Source organism: Ursus maritimus, unplaced genomic scaffold, assembly GCF_017311325.1.
Source record: "Ursus maritimus isolate PB19 unplaced genomic scaffold, ASM1731132v1 scaffold_2, whole genome shotgun sequence".
Taxonomy (NCBI): Eukaryota; Metazoa; Chordata; class Mammalia; order Carnivora; family Ursidae; genus Ursus; species Ursus maritimus.
In genome coordinates this window covers 76659683-76682870 of record NW_024424452.1, presented here as the reverse complement: position 1 = coordinate 76682870, position 23188 = coordinate 76659683, and the positions used below count along the sequence as shown (strand labels likewise).

Below are 23188 nucleotides of genomic sequence, written 5' to 3'. Positions count from 1 at the left end.
TAGAAGAAAGAAAACGAGGCTATCAAGCAACACTGAAAGCCTGTTTCGTATACATGGCTTTGCTTCTTCCCAGGCACAAATCTACAATTGGCAAGGACTTTTTTTTTCTACTCATGTAAGTATAATCTCAGAGAGGAAAAATAAACCCTAAATGGTAAAATGTTATGCTCTGGCTAGATGTGTAAAAGTTGAAAAGTAAATTATAAAAAGCATTACTCTATTTAGATGTGGGAAAACTTAAAAATTAGTAGTCCTCAAGATGATACCTGATAAGAGGAAAACACATGCATGTTTTCTACTAAGTAAAGATCAAAAACTCTCATTTTAGTGTTTGAAATGGTGAAATTATGACTGTATAGGGACAAAATGTTTATGTGTAAGTTCAGTCAGTTTAGAGTTGGCCGAAATGTGATCAATTATGTAATGAGATGTTGCCGTATTTAGTTTTTAAAGTGACAAAAACTTCACTCTAGGTTCCGAGTAATAGATTTGTAAGTTCTCCCTCAAAGAACAGAAGAGCCAGTAATTAATAAAGACAAGTGTTCAGATTTATTTGGAAATTCACAGTTTCTAATGGCACTACAGCTCCGTAGTTACATACTGAAAGTCATCTTTCCACAACACCGGGTGCTGCACGCAGATCGGGTAACTTCCCGCTCGCCCTCTGCTCTCATCTGGACCTCTTTTCAATGAGTTTCTATACAATCAGGCCCTCTTGCTCTGAATGGCTAATTGTACAGACTGGAAAAAAATTTAAATCATCTAAAACATACTGTTAACCTAAAAGCAGCAACTTAAACAAACAAAAAAGGCTTTAAATAGGTCACATTACAAACAATACCCCCAGAAAGGTATTAGAAAAGTTTAAAAAACAGTTATTACTAAAAGTGCTCAATAAGTTATAACTTAAATCTTACAACACAAAATGGTCAATTCTCTCCCTTTCAAAAAGAAACTTCCCACTTTCACGCATTACTGTACAAACACACACTAAGAAATCATTTTATTCAAATAGTCGCTGCCAATTATTTTTAAAGAAAACAGAAGACAAAATAAGGACAGACACATTGACATCACATGTATACCTCTGCACATTTGTAGCCAGGACAAAGCAAACATCAAGGAATAATGATCCCTTTAGACTTGACCAATTAGACAAGGCTTGACAAACTCACTAGCTGGTTCCATGCATATGTACATAGGCAGCGGTTTTATCATATGAGACCTGGACTCATTTGACAAACCTTCAAATATTCTATTTGTGGTAACAGGAAACAATTACCTGAAAGTCTGGAGGATTAGTGCTTATTGTGAATGTTTAAAATGTAGCTAACGAAAACCCTTACAATGATTAAATGTGTTTAAAAGGTGAATTTATAAAAAATGTATTTGCAAATACCAGTCATTTGCAAGAAAAAATCTTGTAGGCTTTTTTCTCTTTGAGTTAGTAACTAGAGAAAAACGAGTGTGAATAAGTTAAATGAAAATATCAGTATCGCCATTTACCTAAAAGAACAGACAAAAATTCCAGCCAGTTTTTGTTTCAAGTGAGTTTGCTACACAGAGGTCTATTTGGCAAGTCTGCAGGATCTTTACACTGTCGGAACCTCATTACCGAACTTCAGGTGCAGATCACCTTAAAGCCTTGTAGTGTTTGCAGCTTCAAAAAACTAACAAAGTTATAAAAGAAATCAAATGACAGAAAAAGTTCTCCCTCCTCTTCCAGTGGCATTATAAATAGACAAAAGGCACATAAATATGGGAAGGTGCAAGAAATAGGAACAAGGCTAAAGGAAGAGGTTTAGGCTCCCATTCCTATCCCACCCAAAGGAACTGGGCTTCCGAATTACATTTGTCCCAGTAATTAATCTGTGAAAAAACATCTTTATAAAATGTCTACCATTGTCCTTGTAGGAAGTGATCAGCCTTGTAAAACTGCAGCTCATTAACCAAGATTGACACAATCCCACCTACTTTTTTAAAAAGGCAGAAACCATAATTTCTGAATACTTTTCCCATTAATATTTTCTCCCTCCCCCAAACCCTTCAAATACCACAGACTGTTCTTCAAAGAACAACAAAAAGTCTCCAGTATGAAAAGTTCTATTCATTTTAGATATGTCCCGAGACCGCTGTGACACCAAATGTTCCCACGGTGATCTCTTTGTTTCCTTTGATTATGTCATGCAGGCTCGGCAATGATCCTGACTTAGTCTGTATTAGAGTTTTTATCAATTTTCCTTGGTCTTGGACTTTAGATCGCCTTCGTTTTAAAGCCCTCTTCTCAGTTTTTGTCTTTTGGGACTGTCCATTGCACAGACTTGTGCAAGCTGAAATGCCACAAAAGTAAGACTCTTCTGACTGTGACGATGTTTCTGAGCTTCCTTCAGACGGAGGTCCCTTGTAGGAAGAGTGATAAACTTCTCCCATATTAGAAAAATCTCTCTGGTTCATAAAGGGCTTCTTTCCTTTTAGGTCTCCATTGGCTACAGGGTGCAATGGATCTGCTGGCTTTATGGTTTCAATTTTTTCAGTTTTGTACTTGCAGCGTTTCTTCTATAACAAATTTTAAAACAAGGTAGTGATGAGACCTCCAACCGTTACCTCATCAAAACAGCTAGAGAGCTGAGCTATTGGAGGAAAGTGCCAACTCCCGGCGAAAAGTAAAACAGTATTATGAACAGCATAACACACTGCTATGTTCTGTATAGATATTACCATTACCTTCTCATTCTGTAAATGCTACGCAATCAAACTCTTTACTTAGCTGCCATCTCTGAAAATAGATTTAGGGGGTGATAACATCTGAGTACTTACTAAGCACCAGGTATAATACTAGTTGCTTTCATGTGTACTTTACTTACTGAGACGTGAGTATTTTATCTCTGGTTACTAAATGAGAAAACCAAGGTCCAGAGGTCTGGTTCTCCGCCCAAGTTACAACACAGTAAGTGGCCAGGCTGGGATTGAATCCTGGGCTATTTGGCTCTAAAAGTCCAAGTTCTTTCACCTAGAGATCATTATCTCTAGTCAAAATGAGTACAACTTACTTAGAGGCAAAATGGAAAAGGCGCAGGCTTTGTAACCAAAAAGCCTAAGTATATTTTGAGTTTTACCACTGATTTAATGGATCATTCAAAGATGACATAAACCCTCTGAGTTTCAGTTTTTTCATATCAACTTGGGGATACTACCACCTCCAGGCTGCTGTGAGGAATACAGGAATAGCACACACACGCGCTGATACTCAATAAATAAGGACTACTAGCCAGGGGTCAGCAAATCTTTTCTGTAAAGGGCTGGGCAATAAATGTTTTAGGGTTTGCAGGTCACATACTGTCTCTCTTGCATATTCTTTTTGATTTTACAACCCTTTAAAGATGGCTCCAGGCTCATACAAAACAGGCTACAGGCCAGATACAGCCTGTGGGTCACAGTTTCTTGACCTCTGTAACATTTATTTATATCATTACTACGACTGGAAATAAACAGTACGTTTAAGGAGCACTTAAAGATCCTATCAAACCTTCCACCTAGTTCCTCATCTTCTATCACATAACACACCAATACACTTAAATAGAATCAAAATATTACCTTTTTTTCTGGAGAGAACTTGAGGGGTTCTACGATGTACAAATCACTTGGGTCTACTATAAGTAAGAGAAAATATAAAGTAGATGTGAAATGTGAAGATTATGCTATGATAAACACTATTAAAATATTATGCATTGTCCCTTAGTGATTATTTACCTAACAGATCCAATGAATTTATAATTATACCAGATTAAGCATATATTTACGCATTTTAAATTAGTGAAAAGCGACAAGGTGGGAGACTATAACATTCTTATTTTGGGCTTTATTGGTCTCCTTCAAATAATTTCCGTAAGTTTTTAACTGACAGCTAGCCATCAGCTAACACAGTAAGGCTCCTTCTCTGGGCCCAGCCCTACCCTCTTACCTGATGAGAAGGATACCACCACCAGGTAAGCTAATAACAAACCTGTAAATCACTTCAGTATTTCCCTAAAAGACTAAGCTACACTGTGTCACGAATGTGGGTTAATTATGTGCAACAAGCAGTTGTGACCAGGTACAAATGCCAGTTAAAGGAACATACACATAAAAAAGAGATTTAAGAAGTCTTTTCTAATTGTATTTTACTGGGACCGAAACTATGAACGCCAAAACCTAAAAACAGCTTGAACATGCAATATAAATGACAAAGTAATAATGAATAAACACTTCTGGCAAGGTGAGTAAATCAGAAATATTCCCTTTAGGTTTCTAAGATTTCATTACTTTTAGCACATTAAAGACAGCTGTATACCACTCCCACACTGACAAGATAAATGTCTTGACATTTTGACTGACAAGATAAATGAGATTTCAGTCCTACTGAATCCATTAAAAGTAAACAATATGTGGTCTGACACAGCCAGAAGTTTATAAGCTACAAAATTCACTATGAAACTTCATATACTGCAAATAGTTTACTAATAACATGATTCAACCAATTATACTTTGTTTACATTATGTCCTAGAAATCTGTTGAGAAAGTCATCAAATATATAAAAATATCTAAACATTCCTCTAAATAGCCATTTCTAACAGGTTACTAATCTCACTCAGATTGATTTAAAAAAAAAAAAAAAGACATTCTAGGAATGGTTAACTGTTATTCAGATCACCCTCCATACTGAAAGCAACTAAATATGGATTTAACCAGTTACGAAACAACACATGTTGGCAAGGATGTGGAGAAAGGGGAACCCTCTTACACTGTTGGTGGGAATGCAAGCTGGTGCAGCCACTCTGGAAAAACAGTATGCAGGTCCCTCAAAAAGTTAAAAATAGAGCTACCCTACAACGCAGCAAGTGCACTACAAGGTATTTACCTCAACAATACAAATGCAGTGATCCAAAGGGGCAACCATACCCCAATGTTCATAGCAGCAATGTCCACAATAGCCAAACTATGGAAAGAGCCCAGATGTCCATCAACAGATGAATGGATAAAGAAGATGTGGTGTATACACACACACACACACACACACACACACACACACACACATTATGAAATACTACTCAGCCATCAAAAATGAAATCTTGCCATTTGCAACAATGTGGATGGAACTAGAGGGTATTATGCTAAGCGAAATAAGTCAATTAGAGAAAGACAATTATTATATGATCTCACTCATATATGGAATTTAAGAAACAAAACAGAGGAGCATAGGGGAAGGGAGGGGAAGATAAAACAAGAAGAAACCAGAGAGTAAAACAAACCATAAGAGACTCTTAATCATAGGAAACAAACTGAGGGTTGCTGGAGGGGTAGGGATGGGGGGATGGGGTAATTGGGTGATGGACATTAAGGAGGACACGTGCTGTGATAAGCAATGGGTATTAGATAAGACTAGTGAACCACCTCTACCTCTGAACTCTACCTTTGAAATTAATAATACACTATATGCTAATTAATTGAATTTTTAAAAATCACTAAAAGCACTGAAGAGCAGCCAAGATTAAGTAGGTAATCTCTAGACCATATCTGAAGTAAAAGTAGGAAGCCAGACAGTGAAGTGGAACACAAGTCATTTTTGTCCTCACAGCATTTGCCAATGCACGAGTATGTGAACTTTAGCTCTGATGGTATCAAGAGAATGAGTCAGAAATAAAATCCCCAGACCCACCCAAAGACACCCTCACTCTCCCCACTGTAAGCTAGGACTCTAAAGAACTATCCTCAGAGAAAGAATTAACCCATGCAATGCAGAGACTTACAGTCCAAATTCCCATCATCTGGTGGTCCAACTAACCTCATGCCACTAACATGAAATATTCCTGAATATAAAGCAAACACAATTTTTTTCTGGAATAAGGACCTACCTTCTAGCTCTCTAATTATCCCTACAAATAATTTTTCAAAGGGAAAGACCAACACACAATGGTAACCAAGCACAGAAAGACACAAGGCATCTTGAGCAAGAGCCTGCAGACATAATGAACAGATTCACAAAGACTTAAGATATTAAAATTATCAAACATAAGATTACAAAGACAGTTATACTTACTATGTTTAAATAAAAAACAAGCTTGAAAATATCTGCAGGAAACATAAAAAAAAAAAAAGGGACCTAGATGTTTGAAAAAATACTAAAAACAACTCCTAGAAATAGAAAATATAATAACCAACATTAAAAACTCAATGGAAGAGGGGCGCCTGGGTGGCACAGCGGTTAAGCGTCTGCCTTCGGCTCAGGGCGTGATCCCGGCGTTACGGGATCGAGCCCCACATCAGGCTCTTCCGCTATGAGCCTGCTTCTTCCTCTCCCACTCCCCCTGCTTGTGTTCCCTCTCTCGCTGGCTGTCTCTATCTCTGTCGAATAAATAAATAAATAAAATCTTTAAAAAAAAAAAAACTCAATGGAAGAATTTAACAGCAGACTACAAATAGCTGAAGAATGTATGGTCTGGAAAAGAGTTCAGAGGAAATCCCTAAATATAGCACAGAAAGGCAAAAAGAATGGAAATAAGAAGAGTTTAGGGGGATAAAGTGAGAACGATGGTAACAACGAGGTAGAGAGAATGTTTTTGGGGAAAAAATAATGGTTAAGAATTTTCCAATATTGATAAAAGATACCAACTGAGAGCTTCAAAGAGCCCAACAAATTTAAACAGGAATAAAGAAAAAAAGATAATGTTTCAGCATGAAGGGAAGTAATGGCAAATGGAAAGTCTCAGAAAGCAGACCTGAAGAATTGAGAAATTGGTATATATGTGGATAAATGTAAATGAACATTAGTGTAAAAAAATAGTAATAATATACCTTGTTGAATTACAACTAGGCAAAAAAATAGAATTTAAATACACCAAACAGTAACATATAAGTCAAGTTGGGGATAAAAGATCTTGGTACTTATCCAAGAAAAGGAAAAAGTATTGATTAACTTCAGACTTCGAAAAGTATTTATAAATTCTAAAGTACGAGAACATGTCAAAAACACACAACTTCTAATGACAGAAAAAGAGAAGAAGCTCTTCCTAGCTCCAACAAAAAATCTCTTTAGGAAAGGGAGAAAAAAATATAAAGAGGTAACAGGTAAAAGATATGTGAATACCTTTATGCCAATAAATTTTAACATTTGGATGGAATGGAAAAACTCATGGAAATTTTTAATTTAAAGTGACAAAAAAATCAGGTTCCTATAACCAAAACTCCTCTTACAAAGACAACTCTGGACCTATGTGACTAATAATTCAAAAAAGAAATAATTATAATCTTAAACTCTTCCTGAGAACTGAAAATAAGAGCGCACTGCCCATCTGATTTTATAAACCTTACACACCAAAACCCAACAGTGTGAGAAATAAAAAAACTACATGGTAACCTTATTCATGAACAATAGGTAGCAGAATTCCTAGAGTATCAAACAGAATTATGTGAAAACAACAATATGCACACAAAACATACACATATAAAAATATATCATGACCAACTTGTATTTATTAAGACTCTAGAAAATCGATTAGTATAATTCATTTTAACAACAGATTAGAAATGATCATCTTAAAAGAAGCTAAAAAAAGTATTTGGTAAAATAAAACATTCATGGCGGAGAGGAATTATTAGTAAACTGAGAGGAACTTCCTTAGATAATGGGTATCTACAGAACATCTACGACAAATATAATACTTAACACTAAAAGTTTTCCCTTTAAGAATGGGAACAAGACAAAGGTGCCTATCAGGTACTTCTATTCAACACTGCTAAAACGTAGCCACTGCAGTTAGGGAAACAAAGGAAATAAAATCTATAAGGATCGGAAAGGAAGAAACACAATTGTCTTTACTCTCAAAAAGTGTGCCTGTATTCATAGAAGCTGCCACTCTGTCCTAACAACAAGTAAAAAGCTAAAAAACTGAAGAATCAACTCTTCTTTTAGATCCTTCATAGTGAGGTCACAAGGCAAACTACTGTTCCCAAACTCAAAAGACAGGCAGATACAGAGAATCACAAATTACCTGGGCAGAAACCTCTGTGGGAACCAGTGCCCGTGTAGGAAAACCTGAACCATTAATTGATAAATTGCTGGATGCTCAGTGTGGATAAATCTGTAAGTTAAAAAGTCCAAGGAGGACAGCCAGTCCGAGGGGAGCATCCACGCTTTTATGAGTTTTACCTCCAGGAGCTCTACCAGGTTCTCACCATTTTGAAATATTCCAAAGTATTCTGTTCTTCTTAACAAGGCCTGACTTCAGAAGAACTATTTTAGTAGAGCTGCACCTGCTGGTGTTCTATCGGAGACTAACCTAAGGGAAAGGGGAAACCTGAGCAGCATGGGTGAAGTTTACAGTCCAGGGACAAAGGCCTACCAAAAGACTGAGACCTAATTACAAGAGTCCAGAACACTTCCTCTACCACCACACCTCACCACTACATTATGAAAGGTTTGTTTACTGCAGTTCCTTTAACCAAGTACATCATGTCCCACCTTTCAACAAAAAATTACAAGGCATTTTTTTAAAAAAGCAAAGAACACAGTTCGAAGAGACTAAACAAGTATAAGAACCAGAGTTAGATGACAAGAATGGTGGAATTGTCAGACCAGAATTTTTTTAAAATTATGATTAATATGCTAAGGGCTTTAATGTAAAAAAGTAGACAACATGCAAGAACAGATGGATAACATAGGCAGAAAAGTTCTTAATGAAGGATAAAAAAGAAACGCTAGAGCAAACACAGTAACAAAAATGAAGAATGTCTTTGATGGGTTCACTGGTAGACTAGACACAGCTAATCAAAGAATCACTGAGCTTTATGACAGGACAACAGAACTTCTGAAATTAAAAAGCAAGAGAAAAAAGAAAAAACTGCAGAACAGAATATCCAAACAGTGCAGGTCAACTGCAAAATGTATAACTTATGAGTAATGAGAATACCAGAAGGAAAGAACGAGAGAAAGGAGCAAAAGAAATATTTGCAGTAATAATCAATGAGAATTTCCCCAAATTAATGTCAGACACCAAACCATAGATCTAGGAAGCTCAGAGAACACAAAGCAGGATAAATGCCCAAAATACTACAGCTAGGCATATCATATACAAACTTCAAAAAAAAAAAAAATCAAAGATACAGAGAAACTCTTGAAAAAGAAGAAAAACACAGCTTACCTAAAGAAAAGCAAAGACAAGTTACATCTGACTTCTCAGAAATCATGCAAACAAGATAGTGGAGTAAATTATTTAAAGTATTAAGAGAAAAAACACACTAATCTAGAATTCTGTATCCTACAAAATTATCCTTCTCAGACAAGCAAAAAATTGAGGGAAATTTTGCCAGGAAACCTGCCTTGCAAGAAATGTTAAAAGTAGTTATTCGGAAAATTGGAAAACAATACAGGTCAGAAACAGAGATCTACATAAAGAAAGGAACACACACACACACACACACACCCCTACACACGCACGCTTATGCAGAAGTAAAGTGAATGACAGCAATGATAAGGGATGGATAGAAAAAATTAGAAATATTTTGTTATTACAAAATAGCTGTACTACCCATGAAGTGGTACAGTGTTACCTGAAAGTGGATTTGGACTAGTTGTATATGTATATTGCAAAGTCTAGGGCAACCACTAGAAAAAGTAAAAGAACAACATATGCTATGAAAGGAGAAAATATGGAATTATACACATGCTGAATTAAAAGTACAAAAGGCAGAAAAAAGTACAAAAGACAAAATTGGAACAAAGAGCAAGGGCAACAAATACATAAACAATAACAAACAGTAAATATTAATCCAACTATATCAACAATCACCTTAAACCTCAATGGTCTAAATATACCAATTTAAAGACAAAGATTTTACAAGTGGATCAAAACACATGACTCAACCAGGTGTTGTTTGTTTACAAGAAACCTGCTTTAATTTTTTAAAAAAATTATATAGTGTTATATTAGTTTCAGGTGTATAGTATAATGATTCAACAGCTCTATACATTACTCAGTGCTCATCAAGGTAAGTGTACTCTTAATCCCCTTTGCCTATTTCACTCACTCATCCCCCACCCATCTCCCCTCTAGAGGCAGCCATCAGTTAGTTCTGTGTATTTAAAAGTCTGTCTCTTTGGTCTTCCTCTGTCTGATTTATTTCACTTAGCATTATACTCTCCAGGTCCATTCATGTTGTTGCAAATGACCAGACCTCATTCTTTCTTAAGACTTTGTATACACACACACACACATCTTACTCCATTCATCTATGGATGGACATTTGAGTTTGTTTCCATATCTTGACAATTGTAAATAATGCTGCAATAAACACAGAGGTGCATGTATCTTTTTGAATTAATGTTTTCGTTTTCTTTGGGTAAACAGCCAGTAATGGAATTACTGGATCATATAGTAATTCTATTTTTAATTTTTTTGAGGAACCTCCCTACTGTTTTCCCCAATGGCTACACCAGTTTGCATTCCCACCAACATGCATGAGGTTCTTTTTTCTCCATATCCTAACACTTGTTGTTTCTTGGGTTTTTGATTTTAGCCATTCTGACAGGTGTGAGGTGGTTATCTCATTATGGTTTTGATTTGCATTTCCTTGATGATTAGTGATGTTAAGCATCTTTTCATGTGTCTGTTGGCTATCTGTATGTCTTCTCTGGAAAAATGTCTATTCAGGGTCTCTGCCCACTTTTAATTGGATTATTTGGGTTTTTTTGGTGTTGAGTTTTGTAAGTTCTCTATATATTTTGGATATTAACTCCTTATCAGATAGATCATTTGCAAATATCTTCTCACATTCAGTAGGTTGCCTTGTCATTTTGTTATGGTTTCCATCGCTGTACAAAAGCTTTTTATTTTGGCATAGTCCCAATAGTTTAATTTTGCTTTTGTTTCCTTTGCCTAAGGAGATATATCTAGAAAATATATCTAGAAAAATGTTTCTATGGTCAATGTCAAAGAAATTACTACCTATTTTTTTCTAGGAGTTTTATGGTTCCAGATCTCACATTTAGATCTTTAATCCATTTTCAGGGTTTTTTTTTTTTGTGTGTGTATGGTGTAAGAAAGTAGTCCAGTTTCATTCTTTTGTAGGTAGTTGTCTGGTTTTCCCAGCACCACTTCTTGAAGAGACTGTGTCTTCCCCACTGTATATTCCTGCCTCCTCTGTCATATATTAAATGACCATACAGGCATGGCTTTATTTCTCGGCTCTCTACTCTGTTCCACCAATCTGTCTATTTTTGTGCCAGTACCACATTGTTTTGATTACTATGGCTTTGTAGTATATCTTGAAATCTGGGATTGTGATACCTTCAGCTTTGTTCTTTTCCAAGATTGCTTTGGCTATTTGGGATCTTTGTGGTTCTGTACAAATTTTAGTATTATTTGTTCCAGTTTTGTGAAACATGTTGGTATTTTGATCGGGATTGCATTAAATCTATAGATTGCTTTGGGTAGTATGGACATTTTAACAATATTGGTTCTTCTAATGCATCAGCATGGACTATCTCTCCATTTGTTTGCCACCTTCGATTTCTTTCATCGGTGTTTTTTAGTTTTTAGAGTACAGGTCTTTCACCTTCTTGGTTAGGTTTATCCCTAGGTATTTTATTATTTTTGGTGCAGTTGTAAATGGGATTATTTTTGCAAGAAACCCACTTTAAATATAGATTAAAAGTACAGGGATAAAGAAAGATATACCATGCTAACACAAATCAAAAGAAAACAGGATTAGGTATATTAATTTCAGACAGAGCAGATTTCAGAACAAAGAAATTATCGGGGATAAAGAGGAGCATTTCATAATGATAAGAGGTCAATACTTCAAGAAGATATAACAATCCTTAGGGTGTATGTGCCTCACAACTAAGTCAAAATATCTGAGGCAAAAATTGATAGTACTGCAAAAAGGAAGGAACACATGAATCCATTATTATGGCTGGAGGCTTATAATGCCCCTCTATCAGAAATGGATAGATCCAACGAGCAATCAATAAGCACACAGCTAACCTCAACAGTACCAAAATCTACTGTATTTCTATATACCATCAATAAACACACACGCGCGTGCACACACGCACACATGCCCGAGATACCATTTACAACAGCCATCAAAAAATATTCTAGGAATAAAGCTCCCAAAAGTTTGACCTTTTTGGAGTAAACAGAGATATGCTATATCCTTCCCAAATTGATATGCAGTCAATGTGATCTCAAATTTTGTTTTTGATGAAACATTTAAAAGATGATTCTAAATTTATATGGAAACATGAAAAGCCAATAATGGCCAAGAAACCTGAAACAACTGAAAATTCATATAAAATTTTACATTGGAATTCCTACCTAACAACCAAACAAAAAAAATAAATAAATAAATTCCAGGTAGATTAAAGACCTAAAAATAAAAACTGAAGTAAACATTTAAAAGAAAATATAAGAGAATATTATCCATAAACTTGGAGCAAAAAAATTCTGTTTAAACAGGAGATAAAAAGCACTAACCATATGGGAGAAAATTTATATGTTTGATTACTCTAACATTAAGAGGAGCTTCTCTTATTTAAAAAACTCTATATAAAACACAAGTTTCAGAGCGAAATAATATATCTGCAACATGATTAATGACTAGGATCGAAACCTTAAAAATAATTATAAACCAGTACAAAAGAGATAAACAACCCAACAGAAGAACAGGCAAAAACCTTAAAATTGCCCAGGAAAGTCAAATGACTAAAAGGCGTAAGTAAAGATGTTCAACTTCATTAGTAAGCTGATTATTGGTTTCATTTATCTGGTTAGATAAATGAAAATTACAACTTTACTGAGGTTAATGAACACTTTAAAACCTGAGAATCCTAAGTGTTTGTTGGCAAGAATGCAGAATAATAGAAATTCTCACAGCACTGGTGGGAGCACAAACTGTTTTATGACCACTTTGGAAAAGCCTGCCGTTATCTGATGACTTGCATCTGCAAGCATACTACCAACCCAGCAGTTTTACATCTAGGTAATACTCCTAGAGAAATTCATACAACTATGTTCCAGTACACAAACGAATGTTTACAACAGCATTACACAGCCTCAAATTCTAAGCAACAGAATGGATAAACACACTGTGAATTAGCTACTGAAATAGTATACAATATTGAGATGGGATGCAATCATGTATATGAATCTCCCAACAGAATGTTGAAGAAGACAAAAAAGTTTACATGTGGTATGATTCTATTTATCAAAAACTCAAAATCAGGCAAAACTTATATTATACTGTGAGGAATCCAAACAACGATGGTAAAACTATTAAGAAAATCAAGAATATGATTATTTCAAAAGCCAAGATAGCTACCTCTGGGAGAAGCAATACCAAGAGTGCTGATCTTATTCTCCTTGATCTCAATGTTAGTTACACAGGCATTCACTTTATAATTACTTTCCAAGTTGTACATTTTAGTTTTATGCATTTGTGTTTTTGTTTCCCTTATATTTCACAGTAAAAATGTGTTGCAAAAATAAAAACAATTTTGGTCCACCTGGTTTGTCAACAAAAGTGAGAGTTGCAAATCAAAGTATAAACCTGATGAAAAGAGAGGAGGACACTAAGAGAAGAAAACTTATAATGAATTAATATAGTTACAACATGGATTATCTAAGCCCCACTATTACCTCAAATACTTAGCAGGCAAGAGATTATGTAATTTGTCAATTTTGTATTAATTCATATCAACTTTGTACAAAGTCCTAGCTTTATATAAAAATAAGACATGGAGCATTACAACCAGGCCACAGAAAAATGACTGTAAGAGACTACTATGAAAAACTGTACTCCAAAAAATTGGAAACCTAGAAGAAATGGATAAACTCCTAACAACACACATCAAGAATGAATCACGAAGAAAGAGAAAATATCAACATACCAATAACAAGTAAGGAGACTGAACCAATAATCAAAACCTCTCAACAAAGAAAAGCCCCAAACTAGACAACTCCATCAAAGAATTCTACCAAACATTTAAAGGAAGAATTAACACCAATTCCTGAAACTCTTCCAAAAATTTGGAGAGGGAACACCTCCAAGCTCATTCTATATAGCCAGAATTATCCTGATACCAAAGCCAGGCAAAGGCACTACAGAAAAACTACAGACCAATATCCCTAATGAATACTGATAAAAAAATCTTCAACGAAATATGAGCAAAGCAAATTTGATAGCACATTAACAGGATATTGCACAATGACCAACTGAGATTTATTTCTAGAATAACAAGGATGAGTCAGCATATGAACATCAATCGACGTAATATACGTTAAAAGAATGAAGGACAAAAACCACATGATCATCCCAACTGATGTAAAAAAAGCATATGACAAGATCAACACCTTTTCATGATAAAAATACTCAATAAATTAGGAACAGAAGGAAACTTCAACATTATATTAAAGGCCATTTATGAAAAAGCTAGCTAACATAATAATGATGAAAGACTGAAACCTTTTCCTCTAAGATCAGGAGCAAGGCAAGGATGTCAGCTCTCATCACTTCTGCTCAACTTAGTAGTGGAAGTCCTAGCCAGAGCAATTAGGCAAGAAAAGGAAATAAAAGGCATCCAAACTGGACAAAAGGGGGGCGCCTGGGTGGCTCAGTCAGTTAAGCGTCATACTGCTGATTTCGGCTCAGGTGATGATCTCAGGGTTGTGGGACTGAGCCCTGTGCTGGGTTCTGTGTTAGGTGTAGAGCCTGCTTGGGATTCTCTCTCTCTCTCCCTCTCCCTCTGCCCAACCCCCCCACCACCGCTGGACAAAAGGAGTAAAATTATCTCTGTTCAGAGATGACATGGATCTTATATGTAGAAAACCCTGAGAATTGCACACAAAAACTGTTAATGGATTCAGCAAAGTTGCAGGATACAAAATCAAAGCACGAAAAACCAGCTGCACTTCTGTACTTTCAACAATGAACAATCCAAAATGAAAATTAAGAAAACAATTCCACTTACAATAGTATCAAAAATAATAAAATACTTAGGGATAAGCCTAAGAAAGTTGTATACGAACAAATAAAAAAAGAAGACACAAATGGGAACACATCTCATGTTCATGACTGGAACACTTATTGTTAAGATGTCCATACTACCAAAATGATATACAGATCCAGCACAATCCTTATCAAAATCCCAACAATATATTTTGTTGAAATAGAAAAACATATCCTAAAATTTATATCGATTCTCAAGGGACCTCAAATAGGTCAAACCATTTTTAAAAAGAATAATAAAGTTTGAGGACTCACACTGATTTCAGAACATGTCACAAAGCTATAGACATCAAAACAGCGCAGTCCTGGGATGCTTGGGTGGCATAGTCGGTTAAACACATCAATCCTGGTGTCGGGCTCTACGCTCAGCATGGAGTCTGCTTAAGACTCTCTCTCCCTATCCCTTTGTCCCTTCCTGCCACTATCTCTCTAATAAATTAATTCAGCTTAAAAACAAAACAAGATAAAACAGTGTGGTACTGGAGTGCCTGGGTGGCACAGTTAGTTAAGTGTCCAATTCTTGGTTTCAGCTCAGGTCGTGATCTCAGAGTTGCTCCGCACTGAGCAGAGTTTGCTTAAGCTTCTCTCTCCCTCTCCCTCTCCCCTGCCCCACCGTTTTCTCTCTCTCTCAAATAAATAAATATAAACAAAACAAAACAAAACAGCGTGGTACTAGCATAAAGGCTGGTAAGTAGACCAATGGAATAAAGGACCCAGAAATAAACTCTCATACATACAGTCAAATAATCTTCAACAAAAGTAATAAGACCAGTCAATGAGGAAAAACAGTTTCTTCAACAAATAGCCCTGGGAAAACTTGATATCAACATGCAAAAGAATGAAGCTGAACCCTACCTTACACAATATACAAAAGTTAACTCGAAATGGATTAAAGACCTAAATGTAAGATGTAAAACTATAAAATTTCTACAAGAAAACATAGGGGAAACTTCATGACATTGGAGAAATTAACAACAACAATGAATATTAAATAAAAAAATTTTAAATTGGGCAAAGAACATTTCTCCAAACACGATTTACAAATGTCCCCAAAGCAGAAGAAAAGATGCTCAACATCACTATGTCAAGAGCCAGAGGTCGAAACAGTGGCTATCCCGGGAGGGGATGGACAGTGATTAAAAGAGCACAAGAAAGTTGCAGTGATGCTGCATAATGTTCTCTACCTCAGCCTGGGTGTTGGTCACACAGGTGTGTTCATTTGGTTTATGAAAATTCATCAAGCTTTACATACCACAATTACATTTTCTTACACATAACAATTAAAAATTCTGCTATAAAAGAAAATCAGCCAAGAGAAGAAAAGAAAGAAAAAAGCAGGAAGAAAGAAGAGATTTACTAGTCCTACATAAGCACACATGTAATGGGTTAACTTTGTGAAGCTTTGTGATAACAGTAAACCAGAGATGCTCAGCAGTGATTGCTCGAATGATTTAATGAACTGAAACATGCTGCTGTTAACTAAATCCTAAAGAAATTGAGAAGCTAATAATTAAGAAAGCAATCCTAATTGAAATATACAATTAACTTGGTTACTTTAATACTGCTATAAAGTAAGTCTCTTAGTAAGCGCTAATTATAAAAGAACTGATATAGAAAAATAGCCACTCAGTACAAATTCATTCTTTTAAATTTAAGTATTCATTGAGTGTTAGACAGTGAAATGCTATTATAGACCCTGGCCTGTAAAAAAGAGATAGACTAGATTTTTTTTTTTCCCCAGAAAGTGCCTCGCAGTCCTAAACTAGAGACAAAACGGGTCCTACCTGTATAAGAAGAGGAGGCAGAAAAGCACAGGACGCTATGGGAGCACATTCAGGTTTTCCAAATCTGTTGAACTTTCTCAAACATCCCTTTCTAAAAAGAAATACTTCTAAACAGGAGCATGTGCAAACAAAGCTACCAATGGCTAATTAAACTAAGCCCCCCTTCCCCACAAGGGGAAAGCCCCCAAAGTGGCTTTGACATAGCACAAACACAAAGGTTACTTATACCCATTATTCCATTACAGATGGTTTCGAACACAACACTGACGTTATGCTTATGCCAGAAGTAAGCTAGATTCGTATTTATATATATATATATTACACAAAAACTACCTTCTTTGCCAGTTAACTGTAGAGATTTGGATCTGATGAGTGGGAATGAAGTTCTCCTTTTCAAATTCATATCATCATAGGAAGAGAAACACCTAAAACATGAAGAAAAATCAACACTGGGCACAATGAGAAAACTACATATAATTTACTCTGCAGTTGGGGCTTGATGGAAGCTACTGAGAATTGAACATGCCACAGAATACTAATCTCTAATTAACACTCCAGTTATTGCTATTACATGAAAAAAAAATTAAGGCTCGTTCTCTAAAAGGTCTATATTAAAAGACCTATTATCTTCCCCCTTTGAATTCCACATTCAAGCATCCACAACCAAAATATTTCAAGGGTTTATGCATTTCCTATTAATGTTTTCTTTATTCCAGTCTACAGAACCTTCCAGATACAGGACTATCTTGCTAGTTCCAATGATGTTTTAACACTGCAATTTTAAGATATCATATGGGGAAAAGAAATTATGTAAGTATTCCCTTATTTAGTCAAATTTCTCAAAAATATAAAAAAAAAGTAGTAAAAAATGTGAAATAAAATGCTGATACTACCTTTTAGGGCTTGGATATTGATTACTTTTAGGAAGTTTAGAAATATAATCTCCATCAAATTGAGAGGTGTTTCGACAGCGCTGCATACAAAGCATCAGTCCCAAGACAACACAGAGAACCAAAGATATGACAAGATAGCTTTGTCGATCTGACACCTGAGAGGAGAAAAGGATTTAATTATTATATGTTTTATATATTACAGTAATATTAAATATTATATTATATTTTGTTATTATCATTTAAAAATTACATTAGGAAAAATACAGTGGGATATAAAATTCAAAGGGACAGATCATTTTAAACATTTTTTAATGTGTTTCAAAACCATAAAATGCAGGGCAAGGTCTTAGAAAATGTACTACTGAGGTAATGTCTTACTCTTCTTTTCCTCCCCGCAAATCTTTGAACATTTTCAAACCTATGGAAAACTTTTTAAAAATAGCAATGAACATATTCATGCCTTTCACCTATGTTTACTGATACTTAACATTTTGCCACATTTGCTGTGTTTTTCCATCTGTACTCTCTCCTACTTGGGGAGAAAAAAAAAAATCTTGCTCCTGCCTAGTCTTTGCCATCTTGTAATACTGAACCACGAATCACCCAGTTATTTAAGCCAAAAACATGAGGGTCTTAGTTCCTCATCCCACACATCCCATCTTTCATCAAGGCTGTCTTTCTCTTAAATATTTCCTGAATTCAACAACTCCACACTGTTCTCGACTTCTAAAGCCCTAGTCCAAACCAACACCACCTCACCCAGGCTACTGCAACTACATCCTGAATGGTCTCCTCCCAACTTCTGCTTTTGCTGTTCCCTAAGAGGCAATTCTCCACAGAGCAACAAATGGGGTTTCTCCAAGTATTATCAGTGAGATGACCCCTGCCATTCTTAATTCTTTCTAATGAGTTGCAATGATTAGAATAAAATTCAAACTCTAAATTGCCTATAAAGGCCTACATGACCAGTCCCCACCACACCCTGAAGGTACTTACCCTACTTCCCCTCATTCTTTTTTTTTTTTTTTTTAATTTTATTTATTTATTTGACAGAGAGAGACAGCCAGCGAGACAGGGAACACAAGCAGGGGGAGTGGGAGAGGAAGAAGCAGGCTCCCAGTGGAGAAGCCAGATGTGGGGCTTGATCCCAGAACGCCGGGACCACACCCCGAGCCGAAGGCAGATGCTTAACGACTGCGCCACCCAGGTGCCCCACCTTCCTTCCCCTTATTCTGCTCCAGCCATGCCAACTTTCTTTCTGCCCTCACAGATATTACACTGTTTCTAATTGTGGATCCTTTGCCCTAGTGCTGCTATTAACAGGTTTGTTCTGACCCTAGGTTCCTTGTGGCTGCTCTCCTCTTGAGCACTCATGTTCTAATGCCACTGCCTCAAATAATCCTTCCAAAATCACTCTAGCTAAAGGAGCAACCCATACCACACCACTCCACACAATTTCATTTTCTGTCCCACTGTCCTTCACATATATTTACTGTATGTATTCCCTCTCTCCCCTAGAAGAGAGGCTCTGTGCGGCCAGGGACTACTCACTGTTGTATGCCCTAAGGACTGTACAGCTCACACCTATATACAATGGATGCTCAATAAATACTTATTAAATTAATACAATTTTTGCTTTGTTAAGCAACTCAACAAGGCTTTGTGAACTGAAAACGAAGCATCAGTGGTTTGCAAAAGGCCTAATAGAATTGCTTTATAATCATATTTTAGGTAAGACCTAAACTATGAACGCCCTGTTTTCCAAAAAATTATATATTTCCAAAACTTTAAAATGCCACATTCTGGTATTCTGAACAAGTTCTCTCTAAGTGACAATTTTGCTTGGTTGAAGTTCTTAGATACCATGTCCTTAACAAGCCTGGCTTTAGGACAACCTCTATATATGCAGTGTGTCTTACAATACCAGCAGTAACAATACCTCGCGTTTTAGTTCTGCCACTGTTGTCGACAAGTTTGAAACAAGCTGTGTCATGTTGGTCAATTGTGCCTGTAGTAACTGGATGGCTTCAGTTTGCCGCTGATCCTATGATAAAGGAAGAAATATTATTTTTGTGTGTGTGAAAGTTTCATCTGTACATTAAATACACTGTAAGTTCCAGTAAAAATTATGAAGTTCCTCAAGAAAAAAAATAGGAAGCTTTTAATGAATGAATATTGCAAAGTATGATCAGAAATTAAAAAAAAAAATGAATCTGAGACTATTGAACCCTCCTTCCCCCACCCCTCCAAAAAAAACATTTTGCCATTTACTGCTACCATGTGGATCACTAACAGACATTAATAAATTACTTTCCAAGGTAATATGAGCTCCACATACATAAACCAGTACATGGTCAGCTGTATGCAAAAATAATCACTTTGTCAAATATGTATTTTTAAACCAAAGCAGTCAGCACAAAAATATGTTGAAAAATTTTTCAAAAACGTTTTTGGATATAAAGCAGGCTCATACCAAGAAACTTTTAAAAGTTCTATTGCACACTAGGATGGAACTTAGGATGTCACATTGTCAAAAACCTACAACGGCTCATCTAGTCAATGATAGAATATCACCAATGAAAATAAATTAATCAAAACACCCATCTTTCCAGCTCAAGCTTTTTAAAAGTTTTATAATCAACAAACATGTCTTTATGTAAAATACTTGCATGCATATTTTAGGGAATTACGCATCATAATCATGGTCAGGAACCTCTATTAGGGAGACTGTACTGAAAATTTCAACTTACTACTGAACTTGGGGAGGAGGAAAAGAGGGCAGAATACAAAGAAAATCTAACACTCTATTTAGGATCATGTATGAAATAGCTATATAACCATTTATCACTCTAGATCTGTTTTTCAAATTTAGATTTAAGTAATAAGTTTAGGGGTGCCTGGATGGCTCAGTCATTAAACGCCTGCCTTTGGCTCAGGTCATGATCCCAGGGTCCTGGGACTGACCTCACACTGAACTCCCCACTCAGCAGGTAGCCTGCTTCTCCCTCTCCCTCTGCCTGCTGCTCCCCCCCCCTCTATCAAATAAGTATGTAAAATCTTTAGATAAATAAATAAATAAACAAAGTTTTAAATCTCAACTGTGTGTGTGTGTGTGTGTGTGTGTGTGTGTGTGTGTGTGTGTGTGTGTGTGTGTGTGTAAGGTAGGGGGGTGGGTTGGGGGAGGTGAATGCATAAAACTGCAACAGAAAGTTTCACTAACTTCCCTTACTGCAATACACTGTGGTACTTTCTATCCTACTTCATCTGTTTAAAATGCTGAACCTGACTCAAACAGTTTCTTCTGACTCACATTTGACAAACACTGATAAATTCCAGATTGTTATAAACATTTAAAGAAAAAACTATGAAATTTAATGAGTTAGTTAACACTTCTAATCAAGATTTACTTCCAATACTGTTAATAATACACAAATTATTTAAAAGTATTTAAGTCTTTGAGATGGGAAAAATAGAGGGGAAATCATTTTAACCATTAAAATTAATGAAGAACTAAATTACTGTGTTCTTGAGTCAGAAGACAATATTGTTAAGATGTCAATTCTCCGAACTGATGTATAAATTCAACAAAATCTAATCAAGATGCAAACAGGTTGTTTTTGTAGAAACTGACAAGCTGATTCTAAAATCCATATTAGCCAAAACAATTTTGGAAGAGATGAACAATGTTGGAAAATTCACACTATGTGACTTCAAGAGCTCCTATAAAGCTACAATAATCACAACACTCTGCTCTCAGCATAAACATAGATGAACACAACAAAAGAGAAGCCCTGAAACAGATATATTATGTATATATGTGTGTGTGTTGAATTGATTAATATTTATATTTATCACAAGTGCAAAGGAAATTCAGTGGAGAAGGGTAGTCTTTTCAACAGTGATACCTGAATAAAGGGAAATTCTCTATCTACCTCCCCACCAAAAAACTTTGATCCATACTTTGCAACACGTAAAAACTAAAATAGATTATAAGCCTAATGTAAAACGAAAACTATAAAACTTTTAAAAGAAAACTGAGGAAAAATTCTTTGTGACTATGGGTTAGGGAAAGATTTTATAGAGCAAAGAGAAAATAAATAGGCTTTAACAAATTAAAAACTTGTCTTCAAAAGACACTTTGAGGAGAATGACAAAACAAATAATGAACTGGGAGAAAATATTCACAAAGTATACCTCTAATAAAGGACTTGTATTCCAAATACATTTTATATAACTCTCAAACTTCAATTAAAAAAAAACACTAAAGGAGGAAATTTGTATGGAACCACAACTGGATTGTGTTAGGAACTAGCAGTAAGATGCAACTCCCTCTGAAACCTCAGGCCTGCTCAATTTATCTCACCATCCCCTAGTCCCAGATAAAGTCTAAGAAAAATATAAAATTTCTTCATCATAGTAACATAGTGTAAAAACTTTTAATAAACATCTGGATATTTCAATACTGAAATTGTGCAATACTGAAATTGTTTCCTTAAAATCAACAAGACAGGGTAATGGTCAATACCACGAGTTATATTGCATCACAGGAAAGAGATGGGGAAAAAAAGAAATGAAAAGGTACAAGGATTAAAAAAGAAGAAACAGAAATGTTCTTATTTGCAATCAATTAGATTATCTGTGTAGAAAACCACAAAAGATTTGCGTTTAACAAAAGCTGCTTAAAAGAAGGCCACTGTACTTCTACCACATATATGCAAACTTGGAAGTGTAATAGGAATAATGCTCAAGAAAATTTTCTCTAAAGGAGATATAGATGCTAATAGCTAGGTAATTTCCCAAGCATGACATCATATAATAGGCTTATCATCACCTATCAGGAGAAAAAAATGAACCAACACTTCTCATCCTTCTTACCAACAAGAGCCTACTGAATTCAAAAGAAATTTATATAAAAAGTAAATAAGGGCTGAAGATGACCAACCTGCTCCTCTGCTATTCTTGAAGTATTCTGAAGTTTTACTATTGTTTTATTGAAAGCCTTTTGCATTTCTTCCATTTGTTTTCGGTACCTGTGGAGTGAGAAAGGACTTATTAGCTTTAATTTCTTACTTATTAACTTATTACTAGAAACACACTTCTGATTTCAATATGTGAGATAAATCTACTTTTTTGAAAATAACTCTTATTGAGGCCTGGAACACTTATAAAGGTAAGATAAAGAGGTCCCTTGAGGTATTTGCTACCTTAACATCAATTCTACACATCTCACTACTATGTAAGACTAGCCAATTATTTTATGACAAAGGAGCTAAGAATATAAAATAGGGAAAGAACAGTCTCTTCAATAAATGGTGTTGGGAAAACTGGACAGCCACATGCAAGGACTGAAAGTGGACCGCTATCTTATACCATACATAAAAGTAACTCAAAATGGATTAAATTGAATATAAGACCTGAAATCGTAAAACTCAGAGGAAAACACAGTTTACAGTAAGCTCCTTGACATT

General features: G+C 35.6%; 1 protein-coding gene across 2 annotated transcripts in view; it reads right to left on the bottom strand.

The window, feature by feature from the left end:
• Positions 1-526: 526 nt before the first annotated feature.
• SUCO (SUN domain containing ossification factor) overlaps positions 527-23188 on the bottom strand; it is a 90535-nt gene continuing 67873 nt past the window's right edge. For both annotated transcript variants that reach the window (XM_040636222.1, XM_040636221.1), the window contains 6 exons: positions 22663-22750; positions 19660-19764; positions 17721-17875; positions 17161-17252; positions 3595-3650; positions 527-2556 (listed from right to left, as the gene is read on the bottom strand). In XM_040636222.1, the coding sequence (XP_040492156.1) occupies positions 2113-2556; positions 3595-3650; positions 17161-17252; positions 17721-17875; positions 19660-19764; positions 22663-22750 (940 nt within the window). In that variant the 3' untranslated portion in view covers positions 527-2112. The remainder of the gene's footprint in view (positions 2557-3594; positions 3651-17160; positions 17253-17720; positions 17876-19659; positions 19765-22662; positions 22751-23188) is intronic.